The sequence below is a fragment of the Manis javanica genome, chromosome 8 (genome assembly GCF_040802235.1).
Source record: "Manis javanica isolate MJ-LG chromosome 8, MJ_LKY, whole genome shotgun sequence".
Lineage (NCBI taxonomy): Eukaryota > Metazoa > Chordata > Mammalia > Pholidota > Manidae > Manis > Manis javanica.
This window is the reverse complement of record NC_133163.1, coordinates 108,597,241-108,616,395: the sequence shown is the minus strand read 5'-3', so window position 1 is coordinate 108,616,395 and position 19,155 is coordinate 108,597,241. Positions and strand designations below refer to the sequence as shown.

General features: G+C 42.2%; 2 protein-coding genes across 5 annotated transcripts in view; one reads left to right on the top strand and one right to left on the bottom strand.

The window, feature by feature from the left end:
• Window positions 1-12,124, top strand: part of MYO1E (myosin IE) — a 200,610-nt gene extending 188,486 nt beyond the window's left edge. For all 4 annotated transcript variants that reach the window (XM_037004271.2, XM_073211921.1, XM_073211920.1 and 1 more), the window contains 2 exons: window positions 469-638; window positions 11,029-12,124. In XM_037004271.2, coding sequence (XP_036860166.1) covers window positions 469-638; window positions 11,029-11,105 — 247 coding nt within the window. In that variant the 3' untranslated portion in view covers window positions 11,106-12,124. The remainder of the gene's footprint in view (window positions 1-468; window positions 639-11,028) is intronic.
• Window positions 12,125-12,264: 140 nt separating this feature from the next.
• CCNB2 (cyclin B2) overlaps window positions 12,265-19,155 on the bottom strand; it is a 30,476-nt gene continuing 23,585 nt past the window's right edge. Inside the window, exon 9 of the mRNA XM_073211924.1 lies at window positions 12,265-13,157. Within this exon, the coding sequence (XP_073068025.1) occupies window positions 13,152-13,157 (6 nt within the window). The 3' untranslated portion in view covers window positions 12,265-13,151. The remainder of the gene's footprint in view (window positions 13,158-19,155) is intronic.

The window sequence follows — 19,155 nt, the reverse complement described above, 5'->3', positions numbered from 1 at the left end:
CCTTAGTTATATGCCTTTGAGACAACGTGTTCATGGCGACTGCGGGCAGTGTGGTCTGTAGGGCGGTGCAGGGCGGTGGTCATTCTGGAAGGGAGAAGGCACCTGCCGGCTTCCATGGCCCTGGCCATTCTGTTTACAAAGTCCAGATACATGACTGTATGTACTATGATTTTTTTTAATGTGCAAGTATGCTTTATATGCTTTGATACAAATATGTATGTTTTCCATATTTCCGTCTGTGCTGGGGACACAGGAACAGCAGTTAATGTTTAATACGAGCTATGTGGTTTTACGATGACCTTGTCAGGAGGATATTTCTATTCTCAGAGAAAGTTTAGGGAGCAACATACCTTCTGAGGACGGAGCTGGATCTGCACGTGAGCAGGCCAGTGCTGGCCAGGGTCCAGACCAGCACTCGGTGCCGCGGCCCCCTGTCCCGCCTCTCACCTGCCTCTGCTCTCTCCGCAGCGTCCGGAGACAAACGACCAGCCGGCCTCCCCCAGCAGGGGGCAGACCCAAGCCGCAGCCCAAGCCGAAGCCCCAGGTGCCACAGTGCAAGGCTCTGTATGCCTATGACGCTCAGGACACGGATGAACTCAGCTTCAATGCCAATGACGTTATCGATATTATCAAGGAAGGTAAGGGCGTGGCTGGTGGCGGGCCGGGACAGCCTCGCAGAGAGTGTGCAGCCACATCCGCTCTCAACTAGTTTAAACACAAAGGAAATGGAGAGGATCCTCTAACTGAAGCTTGGGGCAGGCTCGGTTTGATCAAGACTCCAGCTTCACTTTTCAATGCTGCTTTCGGCTCTGCCCTCTTCTTTGTATCTGCACCCTTCTCGGGCTCTTCTCTCTTGTGGTAACAAAATGGCTACATTAGTTCTAGGCCAATGGATCAAACCATGTCTGCAATCTGATTTCTCTGAAACACAGCCAGAGGACATAAGTCCTAGCTTTTGCTCGGTTTGGAACAAATTGCTTGTGAGCCCATCCCTAGACCGATCTCTGGGCAAGACCAGGGCTGTACCTGAATGCGTTAGACCAGGCCGGGACTGCCTAGGGGACGGCTGGGGCGGACCCAAGCTAACTTCCTAGGCCGCAGAATGAAGGCAGAGCGGAAGCCCGGGAGGCAGCCCATGACATCCACTATAAAGGTGGTCTGTGGACTTGGCCGAATGCTTCAGGTATTTGCTGAAGTTAGAACATAATATACAAATAATCAAACAGTAGTGCTTATGGAAGCATAAAAGCAAGTATAACTCCTGACTTAGGGTGCTGGGGAAAGCACCATGAAGGAAATGGTGTTTGTGGTGAGGGGTAGACAGAGAGAGAAGCCGTGGAGGCCAGGAAGAGCAGGTGGTTTGAGAAAATGAGCCGCTGCCGCCCCGCAGTGCTGACTCTCCACGGGGAGGTCGTGGACATGAGAGGGAGCTCACAGTGGCCTGGCCCCAGAGGGCCCTGAACGCCGGGCTCTGGAGAACTTCTGAGGACAGCCCGGAGACATCTAAGGCTTACGAGCAGGGACAAGGATGGTTCCAGGAATTGTGTTTTCAACAGATTCCTTCACCCCATGCGCCCACTCTGGGGAGAATCCTAGGTGCCCGGACCCGCCTCCTTCTAGATGGCCTCTAGATGTTATTTTTATCTCCTTTAGCCATCTAGTTTTCTACAGCTTTCAGTGTTTTAATCTGTTCAGTATTCTTCTTCAAAAATGTTGAAGTAAAAATAAGTGTTGAAATAAACTCTTAGTAACACAAAAAAGGATTTTTATCCCTGGCTTTGTTCAGCAAAAATACTGGAAATTATCTAATATCCAATACATAAACTTTGCTATTTCCATTCAGGCAAATTTGATGAAGAAATTTTTTTTATTAAAGATAATCATGTGAAAGTACAGTATATGTTTGAAATGGAAAATGGTTCATAGGAAAAAGGTTATAAACTGGGGGCTGTAGTGCCGTTTTTGTAAAAATATAAAATGCATATGCTAGATGGCTGTATATATGTATTTTCATGCATGTATATAGAAAATGTTAAAGTGACCTTTGAAAGTGTTCGATTTTAAGTGTTACTTTCTTCATTTCTCAAAATTTTCAAATTTTTCTAGAAACAACATGTATTGGATATAATTAAAGCAATTATATATTTGTGTAAAATGTAGAATCCTAGAAGTTATCAAACCATGCTATAAATTATCACTGTAATTTAAACAGTGTGGTGTGGGTACAGGACTAGACACCCAGATGAATGGGATAGAATAGAATCCAGAAGTAGACCCATGTATGTATAGGTATTTTTTTTTTGGTATCATTAATCTACAATTACATGAAGAATATTATGTTTACTAGGCTCCCCCCTTCACCAAGTCCCCCCCATATACCCCTTCACAGTTACTGTCCATCAGGATAGTAAGATGCTGTAAAATCACTACTTGTCTTTGTGTTGCAGAGCCCTCCCTGTGCCACACACACACACACACACTATACATGCTAATCGTAATGCCCCTTTTCTTTTTCCCCGCCCTTATAACTCCCTTCCCACCCATTCTCCCCAGTCCCTTTCCCTTTGGTAACTGTTAGTCCATTCCTGGATTCTGTGATTCTGCTGCTGTTTTGTTCCTTTAGTTTTCCTTTATTCTTATACTCCACATATGAGTGAAACCATTTGGTACTTGTCTTTCTCCACCTGGCTAATTTCACTGAGCATAATACCCTCTAGCTCCATCCCTGTTGTTGCAAATGGTAGGATCTGTTTTTTTCTTATGGCTGAATAATATTCCATTGTGTATATGTACCACATCTTCTTTATCCATTCATCTAATGATGGACATTTAGGTTGCTTCCATATCTTGGCTATTGTAAATAGTGCAGCGATAAACATAGGGGTGCATCTATCTTTTTCAAACTGCAGTGCTGCATTCTTAGGGTAAATTCCTAGAAGTGGAATTCCTGGGTCAAATGGTATTTCTATTTTGAGCATTTTGAGGAACCTCCATACTGCTTTCCACAATGGTTGAACTAATTTACGTTCCCACCAGCAGTGTAGGAGGGTTCCCCTTTCTCCACAACCTTGCCAACATTTGTTGTTGTTTGTCTTTTCGATGATGGCGATCCTTACTGGTGTGAGGTGATAACTCATTGTGGTTTTAATTTGCATTTCTCTGATGACTAGCAATGTGGAGCATCTTTTCATGTGTCTGTTGGCCATCTGAATTTCTTCTTTAGAGAACTGTATTCAGCTCCTCTACCCATTTTTTAATTGGATTATTTGCTTTTTGTTTGTTGAGGTGTATGAGCTCTTTATATAATTGGGATGTCAATCCCTTATCAGATATGTGATTTATGAATATATTCTCCCATACTGTAGGATACCTTTTTGTTCTATTGATGGTGTCCTTTGCTGTACAGAAGCTTTTTAGCTTGATATAGTCCCACATGTTCATTTTTCCTTTTCTTTCCCTTGCCCGGGGAGATATGTTCATGAAGAAGTCACTCATGTTTATGTCCATGAGATTTTTGCCTATGTTTTTTTCTAAGAGTTTTATGGTTTCATGACTTACATTCAGGTCTTTGATCCATTTTGAATTTCCTTTTGTGTATGGGGTTAGACAGTGATCCAGTTTCATTCTCTTACATGTAGCTGTCCAGTTTTGCCAGCACCATCTGTTGAAGAGACTGTCATTTCCCCATTGTATGTCCATGGTTCCTTTATCATATATTAATTGACCATATATGTTTGGGTTAATGTCTGGAGTCTCTATTCTGTTCCACTGGTCTGTGGCTCTGTTCTTGTGCCAGTACCAAATTGTCTTGATTACTGTGCTTTGTAGTAGAGCTTGAAGTGGGGGAGCGAGATCCCCCCCGCTTTATTCTTCCTTCTCAGGATTGCTTTGGCTATTCGGGGTCTTTTGTGGTTCCATATGAATTTTTTAACTATTTGTTCCAGTTCACTGAAGAATGCTGTTGGTAATTTGATAGGGATTGCATCGAATCTGTATATTGTTTTGTGCAGGATGGCCATTTTGACGATATTAATTCTACCTAGCCAGGAGCATGGGATGAGTTTCCATTTGTTAGTGACCTCTTTAATTTCTCTTAAGAATGTCTTGTAGTTTTTAGGGTATAGGTCTTTCACTTCCTTGGTTTGGTTTATTCCTAGGTATTTTATTCTTTTTGATGCAATTGTGAATGGAATTGTTTTACTGATTTCTCTTTCTATTAGTTCATTGTTAGTGTATAGGAAGGCTACAGATTTCTGTGTGTTAATTTTGTACCCTGCAACTTTGCTGAATTCCGATGTTAGTTCTACTAGTTTTGCAGTGGAGTCTTTAGGGTTTTTTTTATGTACAATATCATGTCATCTGCAAATAGTGACAGTTTGACTTCTTCTTTACCAATCTGGATTCCTTGTATTTCTTTGTTTTGTCTGATTGCTGTGGCTAGGACCTCCAGTACTATATTGAATAACAGTGGGGAGAGGGGGAATCCCTGTCTTGATCCTGATCTCAGAGGAAAAGTTTTCAGCCTCTCACTGTTCAGTATGATGTTAGCTGTGGGTTTCTCATATATGGCCTTTATTATGTTGAGGTACTTGCCCTCTATGCCCATTTTGTTGAGAGTTTTTATCATGAATGGATGTTGAATTTTGTTGAATGCTTTTTCAGCATCTATGGAGATAATCATGTGGTTTTTGTCCTTCTTTTTGTTTATGTGGTGGATGAGTTGATGGATTTTCGAATGTTGTACCATCCTTCATCCCTGGGATGAATCCCACTTGGTCATGGTGTATGATCCTCTTGATGTATTTTTGAATTCGGTTTGCTAATATTTTGTTGAGTATTTTTGCTTCTACATTCATCAGGGATATTGGTCTGTAGTTTTCTTTTTTGGTGGGGTCTTTGCCTGGTTTTGGTAGTAGGGTGATGTTGGCTTCATAGAATGAGTTTGGGAGTATTCCCTCTCTTCTATTTTTTGGAAACATTAAGGAGAATGGGTATTATGTCTTCTCTGTATGTCTGATAAAATTCCAAGGTAAATCTGTCTGGCCCAGGGGTTTTGTTCTTGGGTAGTTTTTTGATTACTGATTCAATTTCGTTGCTGGTAATTGGTCTGTTTAGATTTTCTGTTTCTTTCTGGGTCAGTCTTGGAAGGTTGTATTTTTCTAGGAAGTTGTCCATTTCTCCTAGGTTTTCCAGCTTGTTAGCATATAGGTTTTCATAGTATTCGCTAATGATTCTTTGTATTTCTGTGGGGTCCATCGTGATTTTTCCTTTCTTGTTTCTGATTCTGTTGATGTGTGTTGACTCTCTTTTTCTCTTAATAAGTCTGGCTAGAGGCTTATCTATTCTGTTTATTTTTTCAAAGAACCAGCTCTTGGTTTCATTGATTTTTTTTCTATTGTTTTATTCTTCTCAAATTTATGTATGTCCTCTCTGATCTTTATTATGTCCCTCCATCTACTGACCTTAGGCCTCATTTGTTCTTCTTTTTCCAGTTTTGATAATTGTGACTATACTATTCATTTGGGATTGTTCTTCCTTCTTTAAATATGCCTGGATTGCTATATGCTTTCCTCTTAAAACTGCTTTCGCTGCATTCCACAGAAGTTGGGGCTTTGTTTAGTTGTTGTCATTTGTTTCCATATATTGCTTGATCTCTATTTTAATTTTGTCGTTGATCCATTGATTATTTAGGAGCATGTTGTTAAGCCACCATGTGTTTGTGAGCCTTTTTGCTTTCTTTGTACAATTTAGTTCTAGTTTTATACATTTGTGGTCTGAAAACTTGGTTGGTAGGATTTCAATCTTTTGGAATTTACTGAGGCTCTTTTTGTGACCTAGTATGTGGTCTATTCTGGAGAATGTTCCATGTGCACTTGAGAAGAATGTGTATCCTGTTGCTTTTGGGTATAGAGTTCTATAGATGTCTATTAGGTCCATCTGTTCTAGTGTGTTGTTCAGTGCCTCTGTGTCCTTACTTATTTTCTGTCTGGTGGATCTGTCCTTTGGAGTGAGTGGTGTGTTGAAGTCTCCCAAAATGAATGCATTGCATTCTATTTCCTCATTTAATTCTGTTAGTATTTGTTTCACATATGTTGGTGCTCCTGTGTTGGATGCATATATATTGATAATGGTTATATCCTCTTGTTGGACTGAGCCCTTTATCATTATGTAATGTCCTTCTTTATCTCGTTACTTTCTTTGTTTTGAAGTCTATTTTGTCTGATACTAGTACTGCAACACCTGCTTTTTTCTCACTGTTAGTTGCATGAAATATGTTTCCATCCCTTGACTTTTAGTCTGTGCATATCTTTGGGTTTAAGCTGAGTCTCTTGTAAGCAGCATATAGATGGGTCTTGCTCTTTTATCCATTCTGTTACTCTGTGTCTTTAGATTGGTGCATTCAGTCCATTTACATTTAGGGTGATTATTGAAAGATATGTACTTATTGCCATTGCAGGCTTTAGATTCGTGGTTACCAAAGGTTCAAGGTTAGCTTCTTTAGTACCTTACTAACTTAACTCGCTTATTGAGCTATTATAAACACAGTCTGATGATTATTTCTCTCCCTTCTTATTCCTCATCCTCCATTCTTCATATGTTGGGTGTTTTGTTCTGTGTTGTTTTTAGGAGTGCTCCCATCTAAAGCAGTCCCTCTAATATACCCTGTAGAGGTGGTTTGTGGGAGCCAAATTCCCTCAACTTTTGCTTGTCTGGGAATTGTTTAATTCCTCCTTCATATTTAAATGATAATCGTGCTGGATACAGTATCCTTGGTTCAAGGCCCTTCTGTTTCACTGCATTAAATATATCATGCCATTCTCTTCTGGCCTGTAAGGTTTCTTTTGAGAAGTCTGATGATAGCCTGATGGGTTTTCCTTTGTAGGTGACCTTTTTTCTCTCTCTGGCTGCCTTTAATACTCTGTCTTTGTCCTCAATCTTTGCCATTTTAATTATTATGTGTCTTGGTGTTGTCCTCTTTGGTTCCTTTCTGTTGGGAGTTCTGTGTGCTTCCATAGTCTGAGCAACTATTTCCTCCCCCAGTTTGGGGAAGTTCTCAGCAATTATTTCTTCAAAGACACTTTCTATCCCTTTTTCTCTCTTCTTCTTCTTCTAGCACCCCTATAATGTGGATATTGTTCCTTTTGGATTGGTCACACAGTTCTCTTAATATTGTTTCATTCTTGGATATCCTTTTATCTCTCTCTGCATCAGCTTCTATGCATTCCTGTTCTCTGGTTTCTATTCCATCAATGGACTCTTGCATCTTATCCATTCTGCTTATAAATCCTTCCAGAGATTGTTTCATTTCTGTAATCTGCCTCCGGACATCATCCCTTAGCTCTTGTATATTTCTCTGCAGCTCTGTCAGCATGTTTATGATTTTTATTTTCAATTCTTTTTGAGGGGGAGGGGTTAGGTCTGTCTCTCTTCAGATCCTCTCTCAGGGATTGTCTGAACTATTTTGGACTGGACTATATTTTTTTGCCTTTTCATGGTGATAGTGGTGGCTGTAGGCAGGTTGCCGGTGTGTCAGCTGGGAGAAGAAAGTCCTTTCCTGCTTGCTTGCATGTCTTGCTGTTCTCCGCTGCCTGTGTCGGTTACCCGCACTCCTGGAGCAGCCACTGGGTTAATCCCCTAAGTTGCTGTGGGCGGGTCTCCATCAGAGCAGCGCGAAGCCCTGCAGGGAGTGGCAGGCATGCCAGGTGCGCTTGTCCGCAATAGCGGCGCCCCTGCCGGGAAGCTATGTGCCAGCAGAGGCCTTTGGATCCAGCCTGCGCTGCTGTGTGTCGGGCTAGGATTCCTGTCGGCTGCTGGGAGCGCGGGTGCTCCCTCTGGCACTACTGCAGGTGTGCGCAGGCCTCTCCCGGGCTCCTCTGGCGCCGCTGCTGCCGGCGCATGCAGGCTGCTCCTGGGCTGTCGGTCACTGCCATGGTGGGCTCGCATGAGCCGCTCCCGGTCCCCTCCGTCGTGCGCTGCCACTCTCCCACTACTGGGCCGGTGTGTCAGGGTCCGCGCCAGTTGGGGGTACGACTGTCAGGCTGCTTAGTGCCGTGAGGGGCTTCAGAGCTGTGCTGCCGCCCAGGGGTTTAGGGTGCCTAAAGTTCCCTGGGATTCCCAGCTGCTGACTAAGTGTGCCAGGACTTCATCCAAATGTGGAGTCCCTGTCTCTTTAAGACTTGCAAAAAGTACTCACTTTTCTTTTGTCTCAGGGTTGCCAGTTGTGGGGACCTGCCCACAGGTTTTGCTTTCCCTTTTCTTTAATATCCAACACCCCGTGTGCCTTGTGTCTGCGCTCCGGGTGTGGATTTCTAGAGCTGGTTGTTTAGCAGTCCTGGGCTTTCACTCCCTCCCCGTTCTGACACCTTTCTTCCCTCCAGGTTCTCGGGTGGGGGAGTGTTTGTGTCCCGCCTGGCCGTGGTTGTATCTTACCCCCTTTGTGTGATGTTGAGTTCTTGCAGATGTAGATGTATCCTGGCTGTTGTACTGCATCCACTGGTGTCTCTTTTAGGAATAGTTGTATTTATCGTATTTTCATAAATATGTTTTTGGGAGGAGATTTCCACTGAACTACTCACGCCGCCATCTTCCCGTGATCCCCCCTATGTATAGGTATTTAATAAATGACAGATTTACTTGAAAATTTGAAATACTTCATTTGGCATTTGAAATCAATGGAAAACCAGGCAATTACTTTCCATTTTGAAAAGAAAGTTAGATCTCTAGCTCATACACAAAATAAATATCACGTGAATTAAAGACCTAAAAATATATAAATTATAAAAGTCTTAGAAGGAAACCTAGAATATCATATTCATCTCTGGGTGGAAAAAGTCTTCCTTGGGACATCATCCCAAATAACATACAGGATTTAACCTCATAAAAAGGCTAAATTAAAACCTTCTGTATCACGAATAGCACCAGGAGCAAAGTAAAATTATAGAAAACAGACTAGGAAAAAATGTTTTGTACCTGTATATAGCTTCTCTGCATGAATAATAGGATGGTCCAGTCCAAATGTGGACAGAGACTATGGAAGCAATGTGTAGGGCCTCTCTCTAATAACCAGTGACCTGCAGAACAAAACATTCCACCTGAGACACCAGCAAAGTTAAGGTGGGACACAGTCCACATTCCCTTTCCTAAACCCTGAGAGCTAAATGAATTTCAGAAATTAGAAATAGGAGTTTAATAATGGTGTATGGGATATATCATATACCACCCCTGTGGGTCCCAGGGCAGCAGTCTAGGGTAAGCTCAGTGTTTCTCCTGCAGTACTTACGAGCAATCACACTCTGTGGGAAGGGAGTGTTAATAAACAAACTCATGTCACTTCTGGCCAAGTTTTGATTTTTCAGAACTTTCTGAATTTTGTTATTGCAAGTAATGAGTGGACTGTAATACTGCAGTTAGTCAGGGAAATAGGCACCTTGTTTCACTATTTACTGCTGGAATAAACTTTTGGGGAGGAAGTTTAACAGTATTTATCAAAATGTTTAAATCCCCATGTCAAAAAATGTCTTTGGATTTATTTTAACCTTTTCCACCAAGGCAAATCCCAAATAAATAAATGTCTAAATGTATAAAAGAAACAAAAAGTTTCCTTTTTCGTTAAGATCAGTGTGGCAAAGGATTTCAAAAAGTGAATAGAAAGCCAAGAAGCCATAAAATAATTTGATGCAACTACGTAAATAGTAAAATATTATTAAAAGTTAATAAAAATGCAAGGAGTGTCTGCAACTGAGGTGACAAATGCGCTAATATATAGAGAACTGCTCTGTAAGATGAAGGCCAACAGCTGATAGAAAAGTAGGCACATGCCGTGAACAGTGGAATATATGCAGCTGTAGAAGAGAATATGGAAGTTCTGTATATACTGGTAGGAAGTGATCTTTCGTACATATTTATTAAGATTTTTTAAAGTGCAGAAACATGGTATGCATAGTATGCCATCAGTTGTGTACAAAAGGGAATAATTTTTATAAATACTTGCTTTTCCGTACATGATATATCTGGATGAAAGTATAAGAAATAGGTAATACGTTTGTCCTCAAGGAAGGGACTTCAGTGGCTCTTGTCACTGTTTATCCTTTTGTACTTTCAAACATACATATTAAAGCAAAAAATAAATTATATTTTCTTACAAAGGATAACAGAATGTCCATAATCTTTGACCCAGGAATCTAGCCTATAGTACCACGTGCATGTGGGCATGAAGATATATATGGACGTTTATTGCATTAATAGTGAAAAATTGGGAACAAATGTCCACCAGTAAGGGAAGAGCTAGATTTATTTTGGTGAACAATGCAGCCATTTAAAAAATGAGAGATGTGGAAAGATTCTATGTATCTATTAAGTGTCAAAAAGCATGATACAGAATGGCTGTTTCTGTTCAAAATGAATATATATATGTTTACAATCACAGAAAAAGACCTGGAAGAATATTTGCCCAGTACTTTCAGTGCAGGAGGGAATGGGAGATGGGAAGTGAGGCTCATGAAGTGTTGCAGGTGAGCTTTCCCTGCAGACAGGACCCTGAGGCGGAGCTGGGTGCGGGGACGGGCAGTGGCCGCGCCCTGCGAAGTAAAGGGCAGGCGGCGGGATTGGGAGCCAGCCGACCACGTCTGTGCCAACCTCGCAGCTGCTCCAAAGCAAGGACTGCTTGCTGAGGGGGCCCTGGCCCAGGAGTGGGCCCAAGGCTGCCTAAGGAGGAGCGACTGGCCTCCTCTCCGAGGCCAGGCAGTCATAGGGGGCTGGCTGCTCGCAGCTGTCAGCAAAACGTCACGGCCGAGCAGCAGGTTCTTCCCTGCAGGGGGCCTGAGTGGCGCGTCTGTGTGCCTGCCCTGGAGGGGAGGCGACTTTTCAGGACAAACTTTTTCACTTGAAAAGAAAGGAAAGAAGGGCAAAGAATGTGGGGGGAGCCAAATCACCTTTGCCCACGTGATGCACACTGGGCGCAGGGTGTGTGTGGTCCCAGCACAAAAAGCCTTGCTCACCCTCCCTTTCACCCTCTCCATCTCCCTGCAGATCCTTCTGGCTGGTGGACGGGTCGACTCCGAGGCAAGCAGGGCCTGTTCCCCAACAATTACGTGACCAAGATCTAAGGTGCCCAGAGACCGACGCACGGGGCCAAGGAGCTCCTGGCACAGACAGGGGAGGGGACTTCAGGAGCTCCCCTGATCCACAGCGAGCAAGGCTTCCCCAAGGCTTGGAGTCACTCTGGCACCTTCCCCGTGGAGGACACGGAAAAGCTGGTCTGGGAACACGGAGTGTCCCTCCAGAACTGACCCTAAAAGGTAGCCTATTCATAGGAACCCAGAAAGGCAAAACGACCACCCACTAAGATTTATTTATTGTATTTAAACCTGGTGAGAGGATGGACGAGGTCCGCCCAGACTTTGTTGGCCCCACAGCACAGCACCCCGCTCACTTGCTGGGCCCGGGGAATGGCTGTAGGCTAGCCACTGACAAGTGCCTTTAGTTGAAGAGCACATTTCTTTTATCTCCCTTTTCCTTACCTGATACACACATTCCCCTCTGCCACCTTCCCTCAGGGAGCACCCGCTCTCTGCAGGCTGGGCTTGGCCTGAGCGGGCACTTGCTGTGCCAATGCCAAGGGCCAGCGTGACCTGCTGAGCCCACAGGCACACAGGGTCACCGGTTACACTTGCAGGGACCATAGGGGCTGCCGGGCCAAGCAGGGGCTGGGCACTGGGCTGTCAGCCTGCTTTCTCTGGGTCTTCAGTTGGAATGTGGCTGGCCCATGTTGGTTTTGTGTTTAATGCTGTACCTATTCAAGGAGGATCTCTTTTTTTTCAAGCTGTACATTTATTAAAAATAGATCATAAACTGTATATATAAAAATCTCGATATGGTAGAAATCTGTATGAATGTACTAAGTAGTGTTCCACTGTGCTTGTTCATAAGGTAGGTTTTATTACAAAACTCGCACCAGGTACTTACGAATGTGCACTACTCCTTTCAACCATAGAATCAGCTCCTGCTTTCTCGCTCAGGCCCTGCTTTCTAGCTCGAACCCTCCCCGACCCTTTCTCCATAAGTAATTTCCTCTGCATCCCTCCCTGACCCCCAAAATAAATAAAGGAACCAGTGAACCACCTTGTTCTTTTGTGACATTTGCCATGGTTTGAACTGCGTCCCCACAAAAAAGTTTGTTGAAATCCTGAGCCCTAGTACCTGGGATTTGACCTTATTTGGAAATAGGGTCTCTACAGAGGAAATGGAGTGACAATGATGTCATTAGGGTGGGCTCTAATCCAATATGATAAAAAAGAGGAAATCTGGGCACAAATCAGCACATAAACAGAGAGAGGGATGGTGACGTGAGGAGTCAGCCATCTATGAGCCAGGGAGGAGGGCCAAAGAGCCTCCCTCCGAGCCCTCAGAAGGAATCACCCCTGCAGACACCTGGGTCTCGGACACGTAGCCTCCAGGACTCTGAGCAGTACGTTTCCATTAAGCCCCCCAGGCTGTGGTGCTGTGTTACAGCATCCCCAGCAAGCAGGTGCCCTGCTCGCTGCAGTAACCCTTGTCCACAGTGCCCTGTGCACCAGTGAGGGAGTGGTTCTGGAAGAAGACTCACTTTTCCACCTGCCCTCTCAGGTGCCACAGCTTTTCAGAAGCTTTTGGGGACATAGACTCTGGCCAGCACACACCTGTCTTGCCATTTCAGGATGCCCAAGTCCTTGGGGAAAAATGCTCAGGGGTTATATATAAAAGAAAACAATGTACCTGAACTGGGAACAAGATGAAGATGAATAATTTAATTCTGTTTCACTTCAAGAATGGAGCAGACTTCATTTGGTTTAAGGCCTATTTCAGTTCCATTTTGTGACCAAGTTGAGAGAAAGGAAAATAAAGCCATCAGGGGATGACATGAGGAAATGCAGTCCTATCAACACTAATAGTCTCTTCATATTTTGCAAAGAACTTGCACAGTCCTGAGTTCACTATAATTGAGAGGAAGCAGGTAGACCCAGAATGCAGCTGAGGAGATCCACAGGCCCCCACGCAGCTCCGTCCACAGGCTGCCCTCCTCGCAGGCAGGGGCAGGGGTGCCAAGAGGGCCTTTGGCTGTTACCAACCACCCCTGGCTGGTGAGGACAAGCTTGTGTTTTTCCTTCAAACAATCAGCCCTAGGATAAAAAAAAAACAACCCTCAACTTTAAAAGAATCTGGGGCCAGCTGACAGGACAAGTCTGGGTTAAGCATAGGTCTTTTTACAAAGGGCTATCTTGAATCTAAGTGTAATTCGGGCTTTGGAGGAATTAAGTGACCTTGATGGGCACTGCAAGAAATCATGTGAAATTCCTTAATAACAACATTAGCTTTTTTATTTTGCTAATATTTCTTTATTGTTTAATTTTTTATTTCATTTTTTAAAAATTTGTGTTTTTTTATTTTGGTATCATTAATAAACAATTACATGAGCAACATTATGGTTACTAGACTCCCCCCATCACCAAGTCCCCCCAACGTACCCCATTGCAGTCAATGTCCATCAGCATAGTAAGATACTACACAGAATCACTACTTGTCTTCTCTGTGTTGTACTGCCATCCCTGTGCCCCACCCTACATTATGTGTGCTAATCGTAATGCCCCCCTTATCCCTCCCTTCCCACCCATCCTCCCCAGTCCCTTTTCCTTTGGTAACTGTTAGTCCATTCTTGGGTTCTGTGACTTTGCTGCCGCTTTGTTCCTTCAGTTTTTTTCTTTGTTCTTATACTCCACAGATGAAAGAAATCATTTAATACTTGTCTTTCCCCACCTGGCTTATTTCACTGAGCATAATACCCTCTACCTCCATCCATGTTGCAAATGGTAGGATTTGTTTTCTTCTTATGGCTGAATAATATTCTGTTGTGTATATGTACCACATCTTTATCCACTCATCTACTGATGGACACTTAGGTTGCTTCCATTTCTTGGATATTGTAAATAGTGCTGCATAATGTAAACATAGGGGTGCATCTGTCTTTTTCAAACTGGACTCCTGCATTCTTAGGGTAAATTCCTAGGAGTTGAATTCCTGGGTCAAATGGTATTTCTAGTTTAAGTTTTTTGAGGAACCTCCATACTGCTTTACACAATGGTTGAACTAATTTACATTCCCACAAGCAGTACAGGAGGGTACCCCTATCTCCACATCCTCACCAACATTTGTTGTTGTTTGTCTTTTGGATGTTGGCCATCCTAACTGGTGTGAGGTGATATCTCATTGTGGATTTAATTTGCATTTCTCTGATGATTAGCGATGTGGAGCATCTTTTCATGTGCATGTCGGCAATCTGAATTTCTTCTTTGGGGAAGTGACTGTTCAGCTCCTCTGCTCATTTTTTAATCAGATTATTTGCTTTTTGTTTGTTGAGGCACGTGAGCTATTTATATATTTTGGATGTGAACCCTTTATCAGATGTCATATATTCTCCCATACCGTAAGATGCCTTTTTGTTCTATTGATGGTGTCCTTTGCTGTACAGAATCTTTTCAGCTTGATATAGTCCCACTTATTCATTTTTGCTTTTGTTTCCCTGGCCCGGGGAGATACATTCAGGAAGAAGTTGCTCATGTTTATTTCCAAGAGTTTTTTGCCTATGTTTTTTTCTAAGAGTTTTATGGTTTCATGACTTAAATTCAGGTCTTTGATCTATTTTGAGTTTACTTTTGTGTATGGGGTTAGACAGTGATCCAGTTTCATTCTCTTGCATGTAGCTGTCCAGTTTTGCCAACACCACCTGTTGAAGAGGCTGTCATTTCCCCATTGCATATCCATGGCTCCTTTATTGTATATTAATTGACCATATATGTTTGGGTTAATATCTGGACTCTTATTCTGTTCCACTGGTCTGTGGCTCTGTTCTTGTGCCAGTACCAAATTGTCTCAATTACTGTGGCTTTGTAGTAGAGCTAGAAGTTGGGAAGCAAGATCCCCCCCCCTACTTTATTCTTCCTTCTCAGGATTGCTTTGGCTATTCGGGGTCTTTGGTGGTTCCATATGAGTTTTAGAACTATTTGTTCCAGTTCGTTGAAGAGTGCTGTTCATATTTTGACAGGGATTGCATCGAATCTGAAGATTGCTTTAGGCAGGATGGCCATTTTGACAATATTAATTCTTCCTACCCAAAAGCATGGGATGAATTTCCATTTGTTAGTGCCCTCTTTAATTTCTCTTAAGAGTAACTTGTAGTTTTCAGGGTATAGGTCTTTCACTTCCTTTGTTAGGTTTGTTCCTAGGTATTTTATTCTTTTTGATGCAATTGTGAATGGAATTGTTTTCCGAATTTCTTTTCTGCTATTTCATCGTTAGTGTATAGGAATGCAACAGATTTCTGTGTATTAATTTTGTATCCTGCAACATTGATGAATTCAGATACTAGTTCTAGTTTTCGAATGGAGTCTTTAGGGTTTTTTATGTACAATATCATGTCATCTGCAAATAGTGACAGTTGGACTTCTTCCTTACCAATCTGCCCGCCTTTTCTTTGTTTTGTCTGATTGCCATAGCTAGGACCTCCAGAAAAATGTTGAATAAAAGTGGGGAGAGTGGGCATCCTTGTCTTGTTCCCAGTCTTAGGGGAAAAGCCTCCAGCTTCTCGCTGTTAAGTATGATGTTGGCTGTGGGTTTGTCATATATGGCCTTTATTACATTTAGGTACTTGCCCTCTTTACCCATTTTGTTGAGAGTTTTTATCATTAATGGATGTTGAATTTTGTTGTATGCTTTTTCAGCATCTATGGAGATTACCATGTGGTTTTTGTCCTTTTTGTTGATGTGGTGGATAACGATGGATTTTCGAATGTTGTACCATATTTGCATCCCTGAGATGAATCCCACTTGATCATGGTGTATGATTCTCTTGATGTATTTTTGAATTCAGTTTGCTAATATTTTGTTGAGTATTTTCGCATCTGTGTTCATCAGGGATATTGGTCTGTAATTTCCTTTTTTTGTGGGGTCTTTGCCTGGTTTTGGTATTACAATGATGCTGGCCTGATTGAATGATTTGGAAGTATTCCCTCCTCTTCCATTTTTTGGAAAACTTTAAGAAGAATGGGTATCATGTCTTCTCTAAATGTCTGATAAAATTCAGTGGTGAATCCATCTGGACCATGGGTTTTGTTCTTCAGTAGTTTTTTTATTACCGATTCAATTTCATTTCTGGTAATTGGTCTGTTTAGATTTTCTGTTTATTCCTTGGTCAGTCTTGGAAGGTTGTATTTTTCTAGATAGTTGTCCATTTCTTCTCGGTTATCCAGTTTGTGAGCATATAGATTTTCATAGTATTCTCTAATAATTCTTTGCATTTCTGTAGTGTCTGTTGTGATTTTTCCTTTCTCATTTCTGATTCTGTTGATTTGTGTAGATTCTCTTTATCTCTTAATAAGTCTGGCTAGGGGTTTATCTATTTTATTTATTTTCTCAAAAAAAATGAGCTCTTCGTTTCATTGATTTTTTTTTCTTTTGTTTTATTCTCAATTTTATTTATTTATTCTCTGATCTTTATTATGTCCCTCCTTCTGCTGACTTAGGGCCTCATTTGTTCTTCTTTTTCCAGTTTCAATCATTGTGAATTTAGAATATTCATTTGGGATTGTTCTTCCTCCTTTAAATAGGCCTGAATTGCTGTATACTTTCCTCTTAGAACTGCCTTCGCTGCATCCCCCAGAACTTGGGGCATTGTGTTGTTGTCATCTGTCTCCATATATTGCTTGATCTGTTTTAATTTGGTCATTGATTCATTGATTATTTAGGAGCATGTTGTTAAACCTCCATGTGTTTGTGAGCCTTTTTGATTTCTTTGTACAATTTATTTTTAGTTTTATACCTTTGTGATCTGAGAAGTTGGTTGGTAGAATTTCAATCGTTTTAAATTTACTGAGGCTCTTTTTGTGGCCTAGTATGTGGTCTATTCTGGAAAATGTTCCATGTGCACTTGAGAAGAATGTGTATCCTGTTGCTTTTGGGTGTAGAGTTCTGTAGATGTCTGTTAGGTCCATCTGTTCTAGTGTGCTGTTCAGTGCCTCTGTGTCTTTACTTATTTTCTGACTGGTGGACCTGTCCTTCGGAGTGAGTGGTGTGTTGAAGTCTCCTAAAATGAATGCATTGCATTCTGTTTCCTCCTTCAATTCTGTTAGTATTTGTTTCACATATGTAGGTTCTCCTATGTTGGGTGCATAGATATTTATAATGGTTATATCCTCTTGTTGGAGTGCCCCCTTTATCATTATGTAATGTCCTTCTTTATCTCTTGTTACTTTCTTTGTTTTGAAGTCTACTTTGTCTGATACAAGTACTGCAACACCTGCTTTTTTCTCCCTATTGTTTGCATGAAATAATCTTTTTCCATCCCTTTTAGTCTTTGTACATCTTTGGATTTGAGCTGAGTCTCTTGTAAGCAGCATATAGATGGGTCTTGCTCTTTATCCATTCTATTACTCTGTGTCCTTTGATTGGTGCATTCAGTGCATTTACATTTAGGGTGATTATCGCTAGATATGTACTTATTGCTGTTGAAGGCTTTGGATTCGTGATTAACAAAGGTTCAAGGGTCAGTTCTTTACTATCTGTCCAACTTTAACTCACTTATTATGCTATTATAAACACAGTCTGATGATTCTTTATTTCTCTCCCTTCTTTTTCTTCCTCCTCCACTCTTTATATGTTAGGTGTTTTATTCTGTGCTCTTTGTGTTTCCCTTGACTGATTTTGTGGATAGCTGAATTTATTTTGCCTTTAGTTAGTATTTGGTTGGTCTACTTTCTTTGCTGTGATTTTATTTTTCTGTTGACATCTATTTAGCCTTAGGAGTACTTCTAAGGACTGAATTTACAGTACACTGTAGAGATGGTTTGTGGGAGGTAGATTCCCTCAACTTTTGCTTATCTGAGAATTGTTTAATCCCTCCTTCAAATTTAAATGATGATTTTGCTGGACACAGTATTCTTGCTTCGAGGCCCTTCTGTTCCATTGCATTAAATATATCATGTCATTCTCTTCTGGCCTGTAAGGTTTCTGTTGAGAAGTCTGATGATAGCTGGATGGGTTTTCCTTTGTAGGTGGTCTTTTTTCTCTCTCTGACTGCTTTTAATATCCTCTCCTTGTCTTTGATCTTTGCCATTTTAATTATTATATGTCTTGGTGTTGTCTTCATTGGGTCCCTTGTGTTGAGAGATCTGTGGACTTCCATGGTCTGAGAGACTATTTCCTTCCCCAGACTGGGGAGGTTTCCAGCAATTATTTCTTCAAAGACACTTTCTATCCCTTTTTCTCTCTTCTTCTCCTGGTACCCTATAAGGTGAATATTATTCCATTTGGATTGGTCACACAGTTCTCTTAATATTCTTTCATTCCTAGAAATCCTTTTATCTCTCTCTGGCTCAGCTTTTCAGTATTCCTGTTCTCTGATTTCTATTCCATTAACAGTCTCTTGCACCTCATCCAGTCTGCTCGTAAGTCCTTCCACTGATTGTTTCATTTCTGTTATCTCCCTCCAGACTTCATCCCTTAGCTCTTGAATATTTCTATGCAGCTCCATCAGTATGGTTTTGACTTTTATTTTAAGTTCTTTTTTCAGGAAGATTGGTTATTTCGGTCTCACCAGGCCTTTTCTCTGGCGTTTGAGTGATTTTGGATTGAACCAGATTCTTCTGCCTTTTCATGGCAATAGAAGTGATCACTGGCAAGTGGCATGTGTGTCAGCTTGGAGAATGAAGTCCCTTCCTGCTTGCTGGTCACCCTGCCCATCTCCACTGCTTGTGCCAGTTAACCACACACAAGGAGCAGCCTCTGGGTTCATCCCGAGCTGCAATGGGTGGGGCGGCCTTCAGGATGGCCTATGGCACTGGCGGGAGTTGCCAGCAAGCAACATGTGTTCGCTGTGAGAGTAAAGTCCCTTTGTGCCTTCAGGGATCTGTGCCGACTCTCCACTGCCTGTGCTGGGCAACTGCACGCAGAGGGCAGCCTCTGGGTCTGGCCCGGTTAGCTGGGTGCTGGGAGAAGACTCTGTGTGGGGGGTGCTCCCTGCCTGCTCTGCAGCAATGGTGGGTCAGCTGGTCTGCTTGCAGTGCTGGCAGGGGGAATGAATGGCAGGCTGCTTATCACCATGAATGGCTTCAGAGCTATATTGCCACT